The 23,061-nt window shown below is 42.6% G+C and overlaps 1 protein-coding gene across 2 annotated transcripts in view; it reads left to right on the top strand.

Annotated features, from left to right (window-relative positions):
• The window catches only part of met (MET proto-oncogene, receptor tyrosine kinase), a 67,226-nt gene that overhangs the window by 10,666 nt on the left and 33,499 nt on the right, over window positions 1–23,061 (top strand). For both annotated transcript variants that reach the window (XM_086027357.1, XM_086027356.1), the window contains 5 exons: window positions 1,457–2,465; window positions 2,927–3,124; window positions 17,641–17,844; window positions 22,209–22,334; window positions 22,476–22,652. In XM_086027357.1, the coding sequence (XP_085883483.1) occupies window positions 1,458–2,465; window positions 2,927–3,124; window positions 17,641–17,844; window positions 22,209–22,334; window positions 22,476–22,652 (1,713 nt within the window). In that variant the 5' untranslated portion in view covers window position 1,457. The remainder of the gene's footprint in view (window positions 1–1,456; window positions 2,466–2,926; window positions 3,125–17,640; window positions 17,845–22,208; window positions 22,335–22,475; window positions 22,653–23,061) is intronic.

A 23,061-nucleotide genomic window follows, 5' to 3' on the forward strand; every position in this document is an offset into this window, starting at 1 on the left:
TGGCAAAGACGTATGCGCTTTCACAGCCACGGCGTCCCACCATCACATAATTATCTGGCGTTTAGGTTAGCAACGCAATGTTGGGGAATACTAACTGGAAAAAGTCTGTTTGAAAGCGAGCGCGACTTATGATTAAGCGGGTCGTGACCCTTCCAGGCCCGACGAGTGCACAAGACACACTGGGGTCTCTTTCAACTCTTTCAATGTACATCGTGCTAGTCACACTTTCCTCATCTGGTCTCTTTTGTGTTGATTTTTTTTTTAATTTTGTTGGGGTGTTCTACTTTTTGTGTTCCTCTTTTGTGATCTGTGTTTTGTGTTCCATTTTTGAAAGTCATTTTTAGCATCCCATTTCTTCGTCCACTGTTTTGTCTTTTACTTATTTGTCCTCCATTTTTTTTGTGTGTTCCGCTCTTTTAGTGATGTCGTTGTTTTCCACTTTTTGTCTCCGCTTGTTTGTTCATCTTTTGTTTGCTCCACTTTTTGTGTTTAGTGTTTTTGGGTTGCACTTTTGTTCAACCCGTGCATTGATGTTTTTGCATTCCATTTCTTGTGTTCCACTTTTTTTTTTGTTTTTTGCTGTTTTAATATTGCACTTGGTTTTCCATTTTCTCTGGTCTGGTTTTTGTGTTCCTCTTTTTTGTGTTAAACTTTTTGTGTTCCCCTGTTCAAATGTTCCTCTTCATTTTACACTTTTGGTGTTTTTGTTTTTGCACGTCACTTTTTGTTTTCCACTTTTTTTCTGCGCCACCTTTTGTAGTCCTCCTTTTTGTGCTACTTTTTAAAAATAAAATTCCCGCTTTTTTGTGTTTCATTTTCCCCTTTTTTGTGTTCCTCCTTATAAGGTCCCACATTTTGTGTTCGTCAGTTGTAACTAATGACTTTGTTTTTCACTTATTTGTGTTCTGCTTTTTGTGTTCAACTTTTTGGTGTTCCAATTATTCAAGTTTCACTGTTTTAATGTGACACTTTATTTCCCACTTTTTTGTGTTCTCCTTTTTGAGTTCCATTATTTTGTGTTCCACTTCTTTTTACATTCCACTTTTTTTCTGCTCCTGTGTTACTTTATGCTTCACTTTGTGCCCTTTTGCCTTCCCTTTTTCATGTTCCTCTCATTTTTGGTCCACTTTTTTTGTTTTCCATTGTTTTAATATCTCACTTTGTTTTCCAGTTTTTGTGCTCAACTTTTTGCCGTCCACCTTTTCTCCTTTTGTGTGCCCCTCTTTTCCTTGTTCACCTTTTTGTTCCATTTGTTCTCTTTTTGTGTTCCACTTTATATGGCCCTTTTCATGACACTTTTTTGTGTTACATGATTTCTGTGTTCTACTTTGTTTTCCACATTTTGTGCTCTTGTATTTTTCTTGTCCACATTTGTGCTTCATTACAATCTACCTGTTTTGCGCTCTCCTTTTTGTGCACCACATGCGTCTCACTTTTTTGTGTGTTTTGTTATCAGGATGAGCCCGCGGTTCCTGCAAGCGCTGCACACGATTTCGCTGTTGTGGTGGTCCCTGTGGTCACCCGGCGCTCTCGGCCAGTGCAACGAGGCCTCCGAGTCATCCAAAGTCAACCTCTCGTCGGAACACGGTCTCCCGACGTTCACCGCCGACTTCCCGGTCCAGAACATGGTGACGCTGGACGGCGTGGTCTACGTGGGCGCCGTCAACCGGATCTATGCGCTGGGGTCCAACCTGACCAAGCTGTCCGAGTACCGCACGGGGCCACTGCTCGCCAACGAGACCTGCGGGTCCGGCGGCGCCGCCGGCGAGGTTGACAACCGCAATTTAGCGCTGGTGGTGGAGAAGATGTACGACAAAGGCTTGTACAGCTGCGGCTCGGCAGACAACGGCGTCTGCCGCCGCCACGTGCTGGACGACGACATCAGCCCCAAGACGGTGGACGAGGTCGTGTACTGCTTCGCTGACAGAGTGGGGCCGGGCAGGGGGACGCCGACTGACGCCGACGCGGTGGTGGGCCCGTCGGGCTCTCGGGTTCTCAGCGTTGAGAGCAACATCATTGTATTCTTCGCCGGCAACTCGGAGATCCCCGGTTCGGGAAAGCCGCCCGACGGCGTGACCCGACCCCGCACCGTCTCCTTGAGGAAGATGAAAACCAGCCAGGACGGGTTCACCTTCTTCTCCGGCCTGTCACACATGGATCTGATCCCGTCGCTGCGAGGGAAATACTACCTGCGCTACGTTCACTCCTTCCACAGCGGGCCTTTCACATACTTTCTGACGGTGCAGCAGGTGAGCCAGGACTCGCCGGCGTTCCACACGCGCATCGTGCGGATGTGCTCCTCGGATTTGGTTATCCGCCGCTACGTGGAGATGCCGCTGGAGTGCATCAGCACCGACAAGCGGCGCCGGCGGCGCTCGGCCGAGGACGACAAGGTGTTCAACCTGCTGCAGGCGGCGCACGTTGCCAAAGTGGGCGATGACGTGGAGCTGCAGCGCCACCTGAAGGTACTTATCGTAGCTTTACTCCGGAATTCTTTTTTTAAGAATACCATTTTGAAATACCATGGAAGTGTCCAGAACAAAAGTAAAACACGCATGGAAGGTTCACTGAAGACTGTAAATTGCCCAGGTGTGTTATTTGTGCTGGATGTTCACTACCCTGCCCTTGTCGAAAAAAATGTTGTCCAAGCTTCCTTTTATTTTTCCTTTTGTTTTTTTCTTTCGTTGAATTAAATATTGAAATGTTCCATCCTAATTTCTTTGTTGCTTTTTTTATTTGAATTTTGAAAAAATCTGATTTCTTTCTTAATTAGTTTTTGAAATTTTGAAATTTCCATCCGAAATTATGTTTACAATTGGATTTCTTTTTTTTTTTTTTTTTTTTTTTAATGAATTGCAATGAAAAACCAAATTTCTTTTTGTAATTCAAAATTTTCACGATTTTTTTGTTTTGTTTGTTTTTAAAGGTGGAGGAGGGCGACGACGTGCTCTTCGCTGCTTTCGCCCGCGGCAAGCCCGACTCCAGCGAGCCCACCGCCAACTCGGCCGTGTGCGTCATGAGCATCAAGCACCTGAACAACATGTTCCGCATGTACATGCAGAGGTGCAACACTGTGGACCCATACCACTTCACCGGTTCCGCTGGCAAGGCCTGCTACAACGTGGTGAGTGACCCACGCGCATCCTGCTGGATCTCTTATGACGGCAAAGTCTGCAAAAATCCTCTCCGTCAAAGGGATTTTTTTTTTTTTTTTTTTACACTTTTAACATATTTTTCAACGCCAGTTGGAGTCTTCTAAGGCCAAAGCATATTAGCTCAAAATAGCGTGGCACTGATGTAGAAACTCGAATCCAATACAATACATTACAGACTCTGTCACACAAGCGTAAAGTGAAGTAAAGCATTGTTAATAGAAAACGTTCTAACTTTGCTAACACAATGCAACTGTTATTTCCGTCACTTTTTTTTTTTTTAAGAAGTAAAACACTATTTATTGGTAAGAGGTCAAAGCAATCAAGCAGTCAAGCTCAACTTTGATAGTAGGTTAGCACGAGGAAGTTGGAAGCAGCATACAATTGATAAAAATTGAATTGCAATTCAGAGTTGATGGATGGATCGATTAATTTGATTAAGAGTTTTGTCCCAATACTTGATTGCATGTGATGTTTACAGTTGAGGTTTGATCTGACTTCACAATTCCAAAAAGTGCCTGCTGGATGCAAAACGTCCTTAAAAGCTTCAAAGTTGTTGCCGCAGTATGGAAATGTTGCCTTTCAAAATGGATGCAAATGAGGTCCCGAGTCATTTGATGTTTTTATTTTTGTAATGCTTATTTAGTGTTGCTGGATTGTAGCCTAAGAGGACTTCCAAATCCTTTTATAGATATAGCCGTTTTATCTTCTGGGATCTCGTCCTTCATCGCACGGATGGAATTTAGGAATTTTTCCACTTAAGACGTGTGTGGATGAAAGAGCGAGCGCGAGTTCAAAGTGCAACGGCGTTTGCTCTATCGACCATATTTGGTGCAGTTACCTCCTGTCGCCCCCCCCCCCCCCCCTACACTTTGCTCACATAAAGCATCCATTTTAGGACAAAGTATCATGGACTGCAGCCAAAGCGCCCCGCTGCCGTCAGGATCGATCATGTGACCTCAAAGACGCCCTGTCATAACTATCGGTGGACATTCCAAGACCATTGACAAAGACGTTTATTTACAGTGGACATTTACAGCCACTTGCTTGACTGAGGAAGCCGTCCCCCCGCGCCCTTTTGCCACCAGACCCCCAAATCAATCAATCAATTGATCAATCGAGTTAACTTGTTTGCCATCCAGTTCTTCATGTCACTGCACTCTTGGTTATTATTTTTATCTTATGGATACGTCGATGTGTGCGCGTCCAGGGTCGCAATTTCCTCCAACTGGGCCCAAAGAACTCTTTGGAGGACTTGGTGCATGAACCTTTGGCAGGGAACAAATCGGGAAGGCAAAGCAAAGATGGTCGTTTGTTTAATTTGTTCTATGTACAGCACATTCAAAAATTCAAAAAAAGAACCCACAAAAACAGACTTTGAAGACTTTTTTATAAATATGATGATGATGATGATGATGATAATTAATAATAATAATAATAATGTTGAAAAGCATGAGAAAATCTACCCACCAAAAATTATACAAATTTCAGAAGTGAATCTAAATTCCAGGAACTTCAGAGTATGAAAAGTGAAATAAAAAGTGACACCAAGTAAAACCAAAAAACCAACAAAAAAAAATCCTAAAAACAAAATTTTTAAAATAGTGAAAATGAATTCCAGGAATTGTGCCAGTGAAATTAAAAGTTAAAATAAAAAATATATATATATTTAGTGCACCATTGATTAGAAGGTGACAAAGAAAAGTGTACTGCACCATTAATCCAAATTTGGAGAGTACTGTACACAAAAAAAAAAAAAAAGAATTTTTTAAAAAGAATTACCCCAAAGCTTAAAAGAAATGAAAATAAAAAAGTCCAAAACTTAAAAACAAAAAAGGTCCAAAGAATGAATAAAAAACTCAAAATAAATTCGAGGAAGGTCACTGCTGAAAATAAATAAAAAAATTTAAAAAACAGGAATAAAAACTGAAAAAGTCACAAAAAGGAAGAACAATTACTGCACCATTGTCCACATTTGAAGATGAAAAAAAAAGAAAAAGTGTCAAATCAAGAAAGCAACCACCAATTAAATGTGAGCAAAAGCAGAAAAAATGTTCAGGCCTGTCATTGGACTGCACATCTTTTCCTGGAGGTCAAGGAAAGGAAGAACAAGGATGTCAGCCGTTGGATTTTACGTCCAAGTTCCTCCTTGCCAAGCTGAACACCTGCCGCTCTGCTAGCTCATCTTAACAACGTCTCTTTGGCTTTTTATTGAGATTTTATCACACTTTGAGTGTGAGGCTGTTTGCCTTTCTTTTTTTTTTTTTTTTCCAAGTTGACAGTCGGTCAGTCAGTCGGACGGCTCGGCTCATGGACGTGTCGAGGGAGGGAAGGAGGGTGAAGGGAGGTAGTGATGAAGGGATGTAGCGACAGCAGGCGGGATGGATGGACGGATGGATGGACGGATGGAAGCAGGGAGGTATGGATGGAAGGACGGACGAACGGCAACATAGAGATGTGAGAGGAAGGATTTGCTCAGCCTGCCATTAGAGTTGACCCAGTCGCCAGAGATCCTGCCACGCAGTAGATGCTACGGATGGTCCAAAATGGACAGAAGCTTGTCATCCGGCTCTCCAACCCCGGTGCCTTTGCACAATAGCAAAACGACTCGTGGTTATAATTGACCGTTTAAAAAAAAAAAAAAGACTTGTTTATGACCCGTCGGGCGAGCAGCTGGCAGGTAGTTGCTGCCCTCAGATATGATAAGCAGCCTCATAAATTCATAAAGATTGTCTGGAGACGAAACACTCCAGCGCACACAAGCTTATTTTCGTCGTCTTTTTTTTTTTTTTTTTTTTTTTTTTTTTTTTGGACTGAGGGAAAAAAAAAAAGAAAGTCCCAGTAGGAATCTGGCGAGCATTGAAAGCGCAGCGGAAAAAAAGCACGTTTGAACTTTTTTAAGTGGCGGTTGTCATCGCCAGCGAGCCTCCTAATTCGAGGGCATGATGGATGTTTTTAATGATGACTCACACTTTGCTGGATGTTGGGGCAACAGCCGCATAACTTTCATTCAGTTGAATGAAAAAAAAAAAAAAAATGAAGAGGTCAAATAAATGGAGAAAAACAGTGAATTAAATTAAATCAAATTAAGAAAAAGAGTAAAAATAAAGTCAAATAAATGAAGGAAAATTGTTAGCCAAAGGAACAATGAATTAAGAAAGCATTTTTAAAAAGCTAATGCAAATTAAGTATAAATGTTCAAATGATTTTTTGAGAAGAGAGGGGAAAAAGTCAAATACATGAATGTTTTCACCAAAAGCTAAAGAATACATTACAAAAAAGAATCAAACTTAAAATCAATTAAGTATAATTTTTTCTCGTTCCTTTTTTTTAAAGCACCTAAAAAATAAATGACTATTTAAGTAAATGTTTTGCTAAAATAATTTTAAGTCATGAAAAATCTAATTAAAATATATTAGAAAAAGTAAAAATGAAAAATGTATCAAAATAATCCGTTAAAATAAATTGAAAAGTTTAAACAATTTAAAGAAATACTAAAAACTACAATAAAATAAATCAAGAAAAAGCTGAATTAAAGAAAATATAAAAAAGAAAAGCTAAAATTGAAAAGTAAAAAGTGTCAATGTTAAAGCAAATTAAATACCCAAAGAAGCGCAAATAAATTGAGAAAAATGTCTGCCTTTTTCCCCCAAAGCCCATAAAAAGAACTGTTTATTACATTTTTTTTTAAGTATTTAATCTTAAAAAAATACAAATATGAAAATACATTTTAACACAATTCTCCCTCATCCATATAAATCTGCGTACAATAAAAAATGGCAAAAAAGTAAATAAAGTAAAGCAATAATACCGAATCAAAGTGACACTATATGGACTGTTAGCATTGCTACTTCCAATTTTTATTTCAATGAGTTGCGAGAGAAAATGAGTTGCGCGAAAAAAAATAAAAAAACGCCTCCTCCCTTTTAAGGATGCTGTTTGTTTTTCGGGACAAACTACGAGTACGCTTTTGGTGTCAAATGTGAAGCCTCTAAATGTGTATTCATATTCCTTATGTGCATTTCATTCAATTAGGAAACACGGCGGTCCGATACATCACAGGCTGCGCTTGCGTCTTCCTCATAATGAGAAAGGATCGTAGCCGGCGTGCAATCAATGCGATGTCTTATTTGCTCGTGAAAAGCGGGGGCGGCCTAATTAAAATGGCCGTCGCTCAAAACGCGGGACTGCTAGCGTGCGGGGCGCCGTGTGATCAATCAGTCGGGAGATTGAATTTAAAAGCAATCAGCGTTTGCTGCTTTTTCTGCCGATCCATGCTAATCGAATCGGCGCTTTAACCTCGCATGTTGACGTGGATCCTTTTTTTTTTTTTTTTTCGGGGGGGGGGGACTTTTGGGAATGTGGCCGCTCCAAATCACATGGGACAAACGAATGCTTTTTAAAAGACACATTTGTAGAATCTCTTTGAGCATTTATTTCATGTTTTATCGCTTATGTCGAATCAAATTTGACCTGTTTTGACATTTGACAGCAGTAAAAAAAAAATGTCGTTCTTTCACCCAGAAATTTGATGAGTGACCCAAAATATATACGTATATCGTCACTGTCCTGTGCAAAAACCTATATGTCCAAATTTGGCAACTTTTTCAATTTTCACATTAATGCGATGTCTGTAACACCATTCACGTAAAAATAAGAAAAATGAAAAAAAAAAAAAATGTCCACCACGTTTGCAAAGGTACCGCAGAAACATTCACCTGCTGCTCTCAAATCTCAAAACAGAACATTTGATGTGGCGTGGTGATGGTGTTCACGACAAAATATGGGTCCCGGGAACTGTCTGTGTGTTCACCACATTTGATTTAGACAATTACTTTGAGGATAATTGCGGACTGGTCAGTTTTACTGTCTGCGTGGGAACTGAAACTGTATGTAAGGTAATGTCCTAGTATTTTGTTTGTCCTCACTAGTAAGATAATCCACTAGATGGATAACTAGGGTGCACTAGTGGAATTGTGTCCTACTAGTAGCCTTTCATCAAATCGAAATAATCAATCACACGGTAAAACTTTGTGGTCCATAAAATGGTAAATATGTAGTGAACATTTTCACCTCATTGGCTGGTGTACCTAATGAAGTGTCCGATGAGTCAGCGGCGTGTGTGGGAGTCACGGCGGTGCGAGCCCGAGCTGGCGCACGCACCCGCAGCCGCGCCGTCTTTGAGATTGGTTTGCGAGGCTGGAAAGCAGGTGTGCTCCTTGCTGAGACGCTATCTCATTCACGAGCTAAGCCCGAATGTGCGATAGTTACCGCACACACACCTGGAATGATGCGTGCACCCCGAAGCGCGCACCACTCATTCCCATGACGTAACCTTGTGAGATCGTGAGAATTTGATGTGGGGGTTTTAGTTGTTTTTGCAAACAAACCGTGATGTCTTTATTTGCTGAAGCTGTTTTAAGGGCGTGCGCGGTGGTACACCCCTGGACTGACTACAGATTTCCATGATATACATTTTTAGTAATCGCGAAAATTTGATGTGGTGGTTTAGTTGAGCAGACTAAATATAACGCATTTATTAGCTATAACATTTTCTAAGGGGGTGCGCAGTGGTACACCACTATGTCGCATTGGTTTCCGTCAACGCTTCTGCGTACATTTTTAGACTAAATATGATGCCTATCTATAATGTTTTTTTTGTTGGTTGGCGCATGGGGTTGTGCGTGGGTGCGCGCGTTGATTTCCACAATTTAACAATTTAGCAGTGGTGAAAATTTGATTTCTCTTTCCTTGACTTTTGTGTTTTAGTCAAATAAGCAGGTTTGCAAAACTAAACATGATGCCTTTGTTAGTTTGACGCTTGTTTTGACTTTTTTTTTAAGGGTATGTGCGGTAGAAAAGAGGGTGCGCCAACTTAATCCTGAGCACACAAAAATAGGATGTGGAGCTGCTCTCATGACAACATTTTTTTGTTGAATGTACTCAATTTTATTTCGTCAAGTGGTTGCACAAAATATAATCATCTGGATCCAGGTAATTTTTTTAAAGTAGAGTTTACGTTTACTTGAAAAATGTATTGGATCCAGATTTTATTTTGTGCAACCACCTGACAAAATAAAACATTTTCAGTGTAGAGGGGCAACAACAACTAATTGATTATCAAATTAATAAATACATATTTTGATAATTGATTAATCATTTAGAGAATTGCTTCATTTGAAATTCTCCAAATCTTTGAATTTCAGCCTTTCAGCAGGAAATGTTCTCCGATTTCTGTAGTCCACCACGCAAGCAGACTGATTATTAGTATTATTGTTTTGTATTTGCCCAATAAGACATTTCCAAACATCGGCTTTTATTTTGGAAAACAATGATCAACATTTTTACCGATTTTCTGACAAACCAAACCAGTAACTGCATCAGAATTCATTTATGTTTGTGCGTTTTGTGCACTGTCAGTTGAAAAAGAATGTCCTGATTTTGAATAAAGAAACGGAAATCAAAATGTTGTTTTAATCTGATTGATCTACTAATCGACAGATTTTTCGATGACTAAAATAAACCTTACTTGCATCCCGAATGAAATCAGGGATCCCGAAACGGTGGCACACGCAACCTCGATGGTGCGTCACCGCCTTTATTTAATTTGCAGGTTTACATGTCTTAAGTTGCTATAAATATTTTGACATTTTTCTTTTTGGAGTGTGTGTGCGAGGCAAAACGGGGTGCTCTCTTGCTAAGGTGTTTTAGTTTTGGATCCAAGCATGCCCCGACGTGCCGTGCCAGCGTTGACGACAGGGCAGCGGTGCGGGCGGCTCCTCGGCAGACGCTAAAGAATGAATGTTCTTATCCCGTCTTGTCCCGTCCTGTCCTGCTTTTGTTCCACAAATCGCATCTCTGCATCCATCTCCGGTCATGCTACATTAGCACGCTGGAAAACTACCAGCTACTGTAAATGTGAGATTCAAAGAGATCAGCGGACCGACGGAATGTAAGGACGGAAGTGCTTTAAAAGCACGACGACGGACAAGGTCGGAGGACGATCGTTTTTATGAATAAGGACGAAGGGACGAGGACGGACCGGCAAAAAAGGGTCAAGTGCCCAGCTCTGTAAATAACCCACAAAGCAGTTTGGGTTGTTTTATCCAAAATAAAAAAGAAATGGATTGTTTTGAGGGTTTTTCATTTGCAACCTACAAAGTTGTCGGTCCCTATTTGAACAATATTGGGTCGAAAAATTGGGTCGAATTATTAATCACCAAACAAGCCAAATGTTTTGATTTTCGTTACAAAACCGCCAACAAATGGGTCGTTTTGAATAAAAGGTTAGGTCAAGTGAATAACCCGCAAAACAATTTGGTTTGTTTTGTACAAACGTTTGCGTTGTTGTATTGATTAACCCAAAAAGTTGTCAGTCCCTTATTGACCCATATTGGGTTATTTTTGAGCCAACTTTTTTCAGAGCGTAGAAAAACAATGAGCACCCTGAGATCTTGCAGCCACTAAGATCTGTTATTGGCTAATGCTTATCTGATTACGTCATCGTTTCAGTCGACGAATTTCAACACCGATTTTTGTCGTTGCCATAGGCATTTCCCGGCTGTTTTTCCACACGAGTTGACGGCGTGGCTCCCTTTGGTTAATGATCAAACCCGCGTGTTCGCTTTCTTTCTTGTTGTCCGAGAACAAACGGACAAACGGACAAATGTGTTATCTTTTTTCCCCTGATAACGTGCTCAGCGGTCAAACTGCAAGCTGTCAGCCTTGCTGGGAAACAACCACGTGAGAAAAAAAAAAAAAAAAAATGCTTGGGGTTAGGTTTAATGTTTGGGGAGTTAAAAAAATGGACGATTTCGGGGTACAAATTAGGATTGTGGATTAAAAGGCGAAGCGTAGAGAGTCTCTGTCGCCGAAAATACAAGTGCGGTCACTCATGTATATGTGGCACCTCAAAGCGCTGTTTGCCAATAATAACACCAGGGGGCGTCGGGTTTAAGTGATTAAAGTCCGAGGGCTACGGTCGGAAGACGAAACGCAGGACAGGCGTCATCATCCCGTCGTCATCAAAACTCCAAGAAAAAAATCAAGGTCGCCCACCGTTCGCGTCGTCCTCCCGCTGACATAGGATCTCTGTCTTTTCCTGTCCTTTGAAAAAGCTTCTAATCACAGAGTCCGGCTCGGCGCGCAGGCCTGTGGCCGCCAAGCTTCTGCTCCAGCTACTAATTGAAAGCTTTGCATGGACGTACGCACGCAGGCATACGTGGGAAAAAGACATGAGAAATGTTCCCTTGTAGATGAAGCCGCAATTAAGGCAAACAAAAGTCAAGAATATTTGACGTCTGTCATTCACGTTCACTAACTTTTGCTCAAGTAAAATCATCACATCACTTGAATGATCTCCAAACGCTGAGGGACTTGTGCGTCATAAAGAGAAAAAGTTATCGGTTTCGAAAGCGATCTGATCCAATGCACTCGGGAGATCTCGGGGTCCGAGGTCACATGGGTGCATGTTTTGACAGTCCGGCAAACATCTGCTGCAGACATCTCATTCCAACGTAAATCCCAGCACAATGCCAGCACCCCTCCTGTGTGTGTGTGCGCGTGCGCGCGCTTGTGCTTTATGTGTGTGCGCGCACTCATGGAACAGAGACACACACACCTACACGTAAACAATGCATCCCAAAGTGCAAGATCTCATCTGTAATCCTCCGCCACGAAGGCGACGAAAACGCCGTCTTCCTAAAAAGAAGGCAAACTTGTCATTTTGTGCTCTCTTAACAAAAAGACTACCGGTATTCACTTTTCTTTTTTCTTTTTTCTTTATTTTTTATTTGGCACTTTCCTAAAATGAACAGATAGACATACACAGCCAGATATAATTCAAAACTAGTTACAAAGATATGTTTTTTTTTTTTAATTTATGGTTATATTTACCTCTAGAATCTAGTGCACAAGAGAGGAGCAGTTTTTGGTTTTGCATTTTGCTAAACCCGCCCCATCATTTGCATAAAAGTGAGTTCCAGGCAACCCCATGCAAATGTACAAGGCTGCGGGGGGAAAAAAACAATCCCGCGGCTGTGGGGATTGTTTGCGTAAGCAGGATCCAACAAACACTAACAAAAGCGAATGATAAAACTAAAACTGAAAGCAATTTTTTGTTAACAAAATAAAATAAAAAGCAGAGTGCTTTGAGAAACACAAAACTAATTGAAAGGTCATCTCATGTTCATAAAACTAATTATAGTTATAGCATTTTTTTTTATCTGTCTGTGTCAATATCATTCATTAAAAAAAACAACAACAAAAAACGAATTCTAAAACTAGTCAAATCAAATCTAATACTAATCAAAACTACACCTAACGAAAAATTCTAAACTATTATAACCCTGGAAGGATCATTTGAATACTGCAATATACTGGATCTGCTCCATACATGTTCAACACGGATCACATAAGTTCTGACTGGCTATGGATAGTAGGTTGGACTTCTAATTGTGATGACGGTTCTAGCTCCTGTTTTTTGTTCGATGACAGTTATGGTTACTGGTTCTAGATTCTGGTTCACTTTTGCCAAAATCTGCCCGCTGGCTGTTGGTTCTTTCTGACAGTTGACTTGAATTCTGACTCTGGCTGCTGGTTCTCATTTCCCGGCTCTCAATGCCTGTTTTAATTTTGCGTTCCAGCTCCTGATTTGTACTTCTGATTCTGGATTGTTGTTCTTGCTACGGGTTCTGATTTCTGGTTCTTACTCTTGTTTCTGACTGCTGGGTTGGATCTGACTTGTGACTCTGGATACTGCTTCCTCTGTATACCAGCTCTCACATCACCAAAATCTGGTCCTGGATAGTTCTCCTTTTTGGTTCTGACTGCTGTTTCCAACGTCTGGTTTTGGCTTCTGGTTCTTAACACCGGTTCTAGATGCATTCTGACTTCTAAATAATGCTTCTAATTCTTTATTCTGGCTCTAAATTTTGGATTTGGTTGCTGGCTCTAAACGCTGGGTCTACCTCCTGGCTCTTGCTTGTGGTTCTGACATCTGGCTCTTGCTTCTGGTTCCGGCACTTGAGTCTTTGTTATAGTTCTGAGTCTTGTTTGTCCAAGTCATGATGTATGATAGGACTACTGGGTTTCGATCTGGGTCAATCGGGGTTCATTTCTGTGAGGGAGAGTAGTTTTCTAGATGTTCCTAATAGCAATCACATACTTCTCTGATTAATGAATGAACACGTCAATGAATAAAGGTGTGCACTCGGGTGAGGAGTGTTTGATGGATCTGCCCTCAGAAAGATTCCGGAGCTCCCAAGCAGAACAATTTTTTTTTTTTTTGTCAGTGACCTGCTGACATCGCTCATTTGCTTCCACACTGTCGGAAAGTATGCGAATGGAAAAGTTCCGGAATACTCAAGAGTCCCCGCAGCAGCTACAATATTCTTCACCCGCCACTTCATTAGATACACCCACACATACGCCCTGAATAAAAAATGACGGTGCGCCCTATGTGTTTGGCATGTTTGCAGTCCGTTTCCTGGTTGTCAGAAAATGGCGTGAGATGACTGGACAGGGAGTACACATCTGTAATGGTTCAACTGGATAAATTCCTTGAATAAAAAAAACAACAACATTGGGGCTAGCTAAGCTAACTAAGTGACTAATTAGCTAACAGACAACCTAACTGACTAATTAGCTAAATAAATAACTGACTAATTAATGGGGCAGAAGTGCTTGTGTTCACTTGATTCTGCCTAGCAACAAGCAGCTGTTGTGTAAACTAGCTTGTGTACACCAAATCCTTCAAATTAGCAACACTTCGCTAAAGTCATTGCTGTCTTCAGAAGGCCACATTGTGCCTGGCGTCCGGGCCACTCTTTGGTCACCAGGCGGTGCATCGGCGCCATCGGGTAGGGCGCCGTCGCCTCGTTGTCGGCTTTTCTTGACTGCTACTAGCGCCATGACAATGGCGGCACACGTGCCGCAACAAATGCGCACGTACAACCCCGAGAGTCGAGTTGCAGATGGACGTGTGTTGAGGGACTACAGGTGGACACATACAGACATGTGCGCGCACACGCGCACAGTCATTTCACTTTCACGCACACCCTCAGGCTAGCAACCTCTCCAGTTCGCTGATCCCCAGTTCAAAGGTCACCCATTCCAGCCGGTCCATCGGCACCGACTTTATTTTGGTTCAAGAACGTCGGCATACCTATTGTAAGCATTTTAGCATGATCAGTTCTCATTTGAAATGGCTACGGAATAAGCTATAAATGTGTTAATGTCTTAGTGATTTTCCTATTTAGATGGATATCTATCTATATATTTTATTACGCAAACTTTCAGCAAACTTTCATCAATTCATGAGAAATAGTACCTGACTGCAGGCAGGGCAAGATATAAATTCTTTACGGCTCTTTATGGATCTTAGCATGGTCCCTACTCAGGTAGCTATCTTTCTGTATGTTAGCATGACACCTGTTTTTATGCAAGTGGTTTATCTATTAATCAAAATAGTATCTGACTACAAGATATAAATTCTTTACGGCTCTTTATGGATCTTAGCATGGTCCCTACTCAGGTAGCTATCTTTCTGTATGTTAGCATGACACCTGTTTTTATGCAAGTGGTTTATCTATTAATCAAAATAGTATCTGACTACAAGATATAAATTCTTTATTAAGATGGCTTAGTACTTTTGCTACTCAGGTAGCGATCTTTCTCTCGGACTATGCAATTCGTTATCAATCTTTTTAGCACTTTTGCTATCATGTTTACTATCTTGCGGTTGATTTACCAAGTGTTAACATGTTAGCGTTTGATCAGTTCCCATTAGAAATATAACCCATCTACAGGGTAAGATATAAATTGATTTTGGCTCTATCGTGTGACTTTTGCTACTCGGATAGTTCTCTGTGTTCGTATACCGAGTGTTAGAAATGTTTGCGTTTGATCTACAGTATTCTCATTGGAACTAGTAGTTAATTACAAGGCAAGATATAAAGTCCCTCTGGATCTGCCTTAGCACTTACCGTTGCTTTCTCGCTCTATGATAGCATACGATATGTTAGCCTGTTAGCAGTTTATCATTAGACATAGTACCCGACTGCAAGATGTATGTGAAACATGAGAGGCTGCTTGAGCACTAAAATGGACCCTTGACCGCCGATGTTACGGCCATCTTGTGTGTGAAAGTGAAAATCAAGAGTATTGTTGCCCGGACATTAAAAGTGTGCAAGGGGTCTTTTTTTTTTTTTTTTTTTTACAACATCCCTTGTGATATAATATAACGCTAGGAGCTATCTGCTTTCATACATTGGGGGTGGTTGTGCGAGGCCTCCTGAGCTGCGCTAAGCCCCCCTTAGCTCGTCTTTCATCAGGCTGCGCTCGTAACGTAGCGCCGGGTTGTGATGCATCATGGGAAATGGCCGGCACGCTCTTTTTCCTGGCGAGTGCCACTTTTCCGAGAGCGTGGCTTTGGCCCGCTAGCTTCTTGTTGTGTCTGCGCCCGCTGGAGCATCAAACAAACGCAGTGAGCAGAACCAGAGTTTGATGTCGAAAACACCCCCGCAATCCTTTTACGCCCACCCCTCCTGATCTCTTTGTGTTTAGTCATGGCCTTCAGCAGTGGGCCTCGGCTTTCATTAATCATTAATGACCCACAAGGGGGGCTCTTAAGGTCCTTGACCTGGCCGCTTGACCGCACCACAGCTTTGCTTGTTTTCTCAGCTTCACTGCATCATGACCTCGGCACCGATACGCGGATGGTGGAGGGGGTGTGGGCGGAGCTCACAGGTACTAGAGGAACCCTTGATCTAGGCAGGGTGGGCAACCTAGAGCACAGACAAATGACATATTCAGTTTTGAAGGACCCCTGGAACTGGCCAAATAGGGTCAAAAATGGCCGCTTCATACCAAAGTGGCAGACTTCCTGAGCATATATGGGCAATAGGTCTTGGGGCTTTTTTATGGTCTAGTCATTATGGACATGTCCACCAAATTTCATGTTGCTAAGTGAAACTGGCTTTTACACGCACAAAAATCCAGACGTCATGGATCTCTGGAAATGACCCGTGAAATGTCTGCTTCAAGCCAGAATGTCACTCTTCCTGTGTCTTTTTGGGCATGGCTTCTTGAGACTTTTGTGGGTTTAGTCATGATAGAAACACTTACCAACTTTCATATTGTTAAGTAAAACTGATTTAGGGGCTGAATTTTGAAAGAATTTCATGAGATTCTAAGCAGCTGAAAGTTTGTTTTGGAATGATCCCTGGATATTCCCCAAAACTGGCCATTTTAATCTACAATGGCAGACTTCCTCAGTCTTTCCTTTCATGGCATCTTGAGACTTTTTGTGGGTCTACTCAAAATAGAAACTTTGGTATGACTACCAAATTTTATGTTGCCAAGTCAGTTTGGCTTCAGGGGCTAAATTTGCCAAACATTCTTGGGGGAATAATTGAAATAATGGCGAGCCATCTAACTTTGCTGTCATGCTCTGCCCACCCACAATGATGAGAGTTTTCAAGTGTCAAAATGAGCCGGAAATGGCCGCTTAAAACCAAAATGGCTGTCTTCCTGTTTTATTTTGAGGCATGGCTTCTTGAGACTTTTTTGTGGGTCCATTCATGATAGGCACAGCCACGAAATATCATGTTGCTAAGACACCCTGCCTTCAGGAGCAGAATTTAAAAAAAAAATTATTTGAATCCCGGGGTCATGCCTACCAACGTTAATTCTAACCTCTGACCTCTGACCTGGCTCATGGTTTAAAGGTCATAGTTCAACATGATTTGTGCTGTACCAGAGCACTTTGAGCGGCACAAAAATAGAGAGAGGGCATGTTTTTCTGTAGGTTTCTGTTCTATTTGTTTAGATTATTAGTTTTTTTATTTTTAATAGTCATTAAGCATTCGCAGTCGTAAACGTTGACTTCTCGTAGTGTGTGCAACTGCACCTGTGCATCTCACATTTCTCTCAGGTTTGCCATGCGACGGATTGATGGCGCCGGTCCAAAGTGTTCCCTGCTTTCTCCCGCTGTTTTTCAGCGTGCCGTCACCGTGGTCCCATCACCGCGGGGCGACCATTGTGAGACACCGTACACCCCGCACTTAACCGGTGGCTATTATCCCGACTACAACGGTAACATGATTGGGTTTCGCTTTTTTACGCCCGTAGCCTTTCGCGTGTAAGATGATATTCCGGGCTTTCATGTCAAAGCGCAATGGAGGCCCACAGTGACAAAAACACAACACCTGAGCCTCGAAAAAAAAAAAAAAAAATCAACAGTGCTTCACTTCTTTTTGCACTTGTATGACAGTAAAGAATGTCCAAAAAAAACAAGTTGTGTTGAATCAAACTGCAGCAGGGACATCACAGTGAGGGAAAATTGCTTCCACGGTTGCAACTAAAATAAAGGTTCGAGGAACTTTCTGTTTTTAATGATTTACTCCCAACTTCTTTTTTTACTGTATGTCAGTTCCGAATGTTCAAACCGGGGACATTTGAGTGTCTGACGCCCGTCGTCTATCCGCAGAGCTCATCGGACGAGTGCGACCCGCACGAGGGCATCCACGAAGGCAAGGAAGGCAAATACCGCTTGCAAGTGACCCAGTTTGTGCAGCGTCTGGAGTATTGGCACAAGGAGCTCACAGGAACCCTGGTGACATCCATCAAGGTGCTGCCCGTCCACGGACATGCTGTCGCCTTCCTGGGCACCGCCGACGGACGCCTCATTCAGGTACGGGGGCCTGGGTAGTACTTTCCAAAGCATATTTGATTGGAACCTCTTAGTACCAGGAAAAATTTAGCTCAGGGTTATGTATTGAGGTCACGTTCCTAACAGGGTAGTACTTCCTACAGGTCCAGGAACCTTTGTTACTAGTGTTTTTGATAGCTTAGCAGCGTATTTCGACAGCAGGAACTTACCCATGGAAGTAGTAACTGTGTACTTGGACACTAAGACCTTTGTTCGGGGGCCCCAAAAAAAAAAAAAAGACTCAGGTCTCTGGAGGGACCATTTTTTGGAGAGGTGCAGTGCAGCGCTGGACTATCTGATTGCAACCTACCAGCACCAAGAAGTATTCCTTGGATAAATGTGTTTGGACCGCAAGAACTGCTGTCAAAATTTTATTTCTGGGGTGATGTATCTGAACCGAAGGAAGACACCTGTCCTATTGTAGCTATTGTGTGATTTTATGGGGGCCGAATTAGACATTGCTGGAGGGTTAGTATGTCCGACAGGTCCAGGAAGGTTTTGGAACAGGTCCTGCAATGCTGAACATATTTGATTGGAACTTTTTTTGATTCCAGGGATTTGAGTTTCCAACTTTAGTTGGAAATCTTTCATTGGAAAAACAAAGTCATGCACATTTTTTGGGGATCGCAGACCTCAGCTTGACGTCTGCTCAGTGAGGGTCCCGTGTTGCTCCACTCGCGCCATGTTAGGCGTGTAGCGTGCACAAAGAGCAGCTGTTTGTTGGCGTTCGCACCTGCTGCCTTTCTTTCAGCGTTTTAACGTATTTGAGTCCGGAAGTATAAGTCGCTCTTGTTAAAGACATGGCAAGATCGAGTAGTCTTGCACGGCAAATCATAAACTTTTGCTGTGCCCTCACGCAATGACCAAAGCTGAAATTTTTATTGCTGCCCATCTGTCTAGTAGACGTGCTAGATATTTCCTAGCAATTGGATAAAAATCTCTTGGAGACAAACGTCTCCAAGAGATTGGAGATTGGAAATAGTCAAAAAGTCCCTAAATGGGGGGCTGCGTGTGTTTTTTTTTTTTTTTTAAAGCATGACTTCTCAGTACTATTTTGTGGGTCCACTCATCATAGACATGTCTACAAATGTTCATGTTGCATAAGTGAAACTTATTCTTAATGGAATTTTCCCAATATTCCAAGCAAGGGTCCTTACAAATGAGCCTAAAATGTCGGCTTCCAACCAAAATCACCAAATTACTTTTCAGCCATTGCTTTATGAGATATTTTTTGTGGGTCTAATCATAAAAGACATGCCTATCAAATAGCTTCGGTTGATGAATTTTCAAAATGTTCCAGAGGTAATAAATTAGCGTAATGTGTTGGGTTCAGACCAAAACGCCAGACCTTCTGTACCTTTTCAAGTTTGACTTCTCGCGACTTGTCTTTGGGGCTGCTTTATGATAGGCGTGCCTTACAAATTTCATGCCGCTAAGCGGAACTGGCTTTGGGGGCTGAATCTTCCCAAATTTTTGGTTTGCGCCATCGAACCAATAGCGAGTCACCAACTTTGCATCCATGCTCCGCCCACACTCAATGATAACAAAAAGCTTTTGCAATCCAACGTCATACAGTCGAGGTGTATACCTTCACCCAATTTGGTTGCCGTAAGACAAAATCTCTCAAACTAGTCCATCTCGGAAACGACACCTGGAACTACCCCAAAAGTAGCCACTTCAAAGCCAAATAGCCTCTGATGGATCCTTTAAATTGATAAATCTTTGTTTGTCCCAATACTTTTGCCCCTGCATGGCATAGACGGACAGTTAATTTGAAAGGACAGCTGCTGGCGAAAAACACACAGCAACAGCTGCACGGGACCCTCGCTGAGTTGGGAATGTCGTGCGAGGGAACGTGTCAGCGAAGACCGCCGCTCGCCCATTAACGTGCCGATCAGCGTGAACACCCCTTGCGCCCCCCCCCCCCCTCTACCCACCCCACCGCAACCCACCACTCCCGCCTTCTCCCATTGGCTACGCCGTCCCGCCCTTTTCCGCGCAGCTGTCGCCTCTTCCCAGCTCGCTTGTGCTTCACCAGCCCGTCTTCTCATTCACCTTCTCCTCACTATATTGTTAAGATAATGCATGGTTTTTCCTGCATTCAAAATTGAGAGGCGGCCGCCTCCAGCTAATTGTGTTCCCGCCTCCAGACAGAACGATTGATATTGCTCAACACAGTGCGATTGACGTCCCTCTGCGGCAACAACGTATTTTACGTGCAGTTGCATCGTTGACCACTATGGAGGCGCTAAATCAGGTTTGGCCAAGCGGTGGCTCACGAGCCGCGTGCGACTCTTTGCCCGGTTTCACGCGGCCCTTTTCGCTCGCGCCGTTCAACAACCCCATTCATGTGTATGTGGTGAGGGGCGGCACCACAGAACTCGGCAACTCTCCTTGGATCGAAACACATTCAGAAAGCGTTTCCAATAGGAAAAGGCTGGCGAGCGATTTACTGCTATTTTGGCGGACTTATTTACATTCACTGTATCAACACTTAAAAATACTCCTCTTGTTTTTCCTTTTTTTAAAATGAGCAAAAACCGGGCTTTCTTTTGTAACAATGAAAGATTTTGTAAATCGGTAGGAAAAGCCTCACTTTTTACTTCCTGGTCAGCTGCTACGTCAGCTCATCCTGATATGGGCACGCTGTTGCGCCTCTGTTAAAGGGCTTGTCCGAACTCGGCGATTGAACAGATGACATTGGGCAAGCGAGGTACCAGCTACGTTGCATCTCACGCATGCACTTGGACGCACATGAGATGGAGGGAAAAAAAACACAGAGTAGTGTTGCCTACCACGTTCACTTTCAAAATGGGAGGGGAAAAAAAATGTGAGCATAATAAAATTCTGAAGTTCAACACAGGATGTTTTAACACAGTTTTTGTTGAAAGTAATGGCAACCCCACTAAAAAAACAAAAAACAGCTACGCCAACACGAATACACAAAGCTAGCATGTCTTGTAAACTCATATAATGGTCTATTTTATGTGCATGTGTGAATTTTTTTTGGGGGGGGCTCATGTTTGGGACCTTTAAAATACATACATTGGTGACTTCTCTAAGGGGCGGGGGCCACGTTTTCGGACTAGACGCGATTGTCTGCGTACTTCCTCATCCTCACACACATTGTCAAGCGTGCGACCTCCCCAGCGGTTCAACGTTAGCTTTGCAACAGTGAGAATAATGGCCGCCTGGAGGAGTTAATGGTGGTGTGAATTACAGCTTATTGTATTAGGCGGGTTGGGTGGGGGGTGGGGGGGGCGAGAGGGGGGCTGGTGTTTGCCGAACAAACAGTGCGACCGCTGTGTTATTCCCACAGTGGACTCCGAGCAAAGCCAAGGGGAGAAATGTTTCCTGAGCGCAGTGGCGGAGAGTCCGCGCGAGCAGGAAACTGAAATACAGCAAAAGCTGACAGCTTCAAACAATGAGCGACACTCACGCCATCTTTTTGCCGTCTTGCGCCCAGCGCAGGTGGTCAAGAGGTCGCCAGTTCACAACACAAGATCTTTGTAGCATATTTCTCTCAATCATCATTATTATTTTTGTTACCTCTTTTCAAGCTTGCTTTTTGACCCCTTTGGCCTCCCTGATACAGTCAAATTGCACATTTTGGCACGGCCTGTTATTGCGGGAAGCCTAAGGCACACAAGTACAATAATTATGCCGTCTGATCAGTATCTTGATATGTGACGTGGATGAATCATCTCAGACAAGGAGAAGTGCTCAGTAACGCAGATTTAGACACACTTGTGAATAGAACGGGCCTTTTGTGTATAAAGAAAAAGTCTTGGATATTTGACGTCACCTAATAAGAATGGAAGCAAAAAGAAAATTATATTTTTGCCCAGTTGGATATTAATGGATCCAAAGACAGATCAATCAATTGATAGAGAGATACCATGTCGAGGTATCGGGCCGATATTGGCCTGAATTCAAGGTGTCGGTTACACATCAACGTTGCCCATACCAGCTTACTAAAAAATTAAGTAAGTCTTCCTTGCCAATGCAACCGTTTGAATCATCACGTGCGTCGGAAAAACAGAAAGTTCTTGATTCATTGACATTTTATGTATCATAAGTACTACTGGTATTGGTACTTGGTGAATACTCCAGTACTGTTATCGCTCTGAAAAAAGTGGTATCGAGCATCCCTATTTTAATAGTCATTATTTTATTTATTTATTATCATTTATTTATTATTTCATATCTTATTCAAGGGATAGATAGATAGATAGATAGATAGATAGATAGATAGATAGATAGATAGATGTGTATGCATTGACGCGTGGTGAAGAGCCTCTCTCGCGGTTTTGATAGGTCACGAGGTTGTTTTGCGTCTCTTTCAGGTGCGTTTCTCCCGCTTGGCATCGCCGCACGTCAACCTGCGCTTGGACTCGCAACCCGTCACGTCCTCGGTGGCTCTGCTCAATGGCCAGGGCGGCGGGGCTCTGCTTGTGGCCACCGGCAACAAGGTGATGTCATTGACATTCTAAACAAATGGGATAAGTACTGACTGGGAGGAACATCTGTTCTATGTTGCAATTGGTAGAGGACATACTGACATGTTTTTTACAATGAAAGTTGACTACATTTTGAAATTTGAATTCTACTAGATCACCAAAGTGCCCCTGATTGGCCCGGGCTGCGGTCAGCTGACATCCTGCACTTCCTGCCTGCTGTCCGCACGGGTGACGGAGTGCGGTTGGTGCGAAGGCCGCTGCACCCGAGAACACCAGTGCCCCGCCTCATCCGCCTGGACGCAGGACTACTGTGCGCCCGTTGTCACCAAGGTAACCGCCACAGGAAGTAGCCAGCACCTGGGAGTACCTTGACGTAGAAATTAACATCAAAGTAACAAGGAGTAACTGGGAGCCAGAAATAACTTGTGGTAAGAAGAAACCTGAGCAAGAAAGTAGTAGTAAGGTAGTAAGTAATCCAGAAGTAACTAAGAAGTAATTTTACCAGGAAATAACTTGAGGTGAGAAGTAGCATCCAAGTAACTAAGGAGTTCTCAAGTTTGTACATAACAGGAAGTGATTGGCACTCAAAAATAGATTGAAGTAGGATTCAACCAAGACGTCATTCTACCAGGAAGTAACGCTTGCATCAAGAAGTAATTTGAGGTAGTGTGTAACGAGGAAGTAACATGATATAGTTAGTAACCTCAAAGTAACGGAGAAACTTGTACCAGAAAGTAAC

The sequence above is a fragment of the Filicampus tigris genome, chromosome 4, assembly GCF_054856515.1.
Source record: "Filicampus tigris isolate MCC_2025a chromosome 4, RoL_Ftig_1.0, whole genome shotgun sequence".
Lineage (NCBI taxonomy): Eukaryota > Metazoa > Chordata > Actinopteri > Syngnathiformes > Syngnathidae > Filicampus > Filicampus tigris.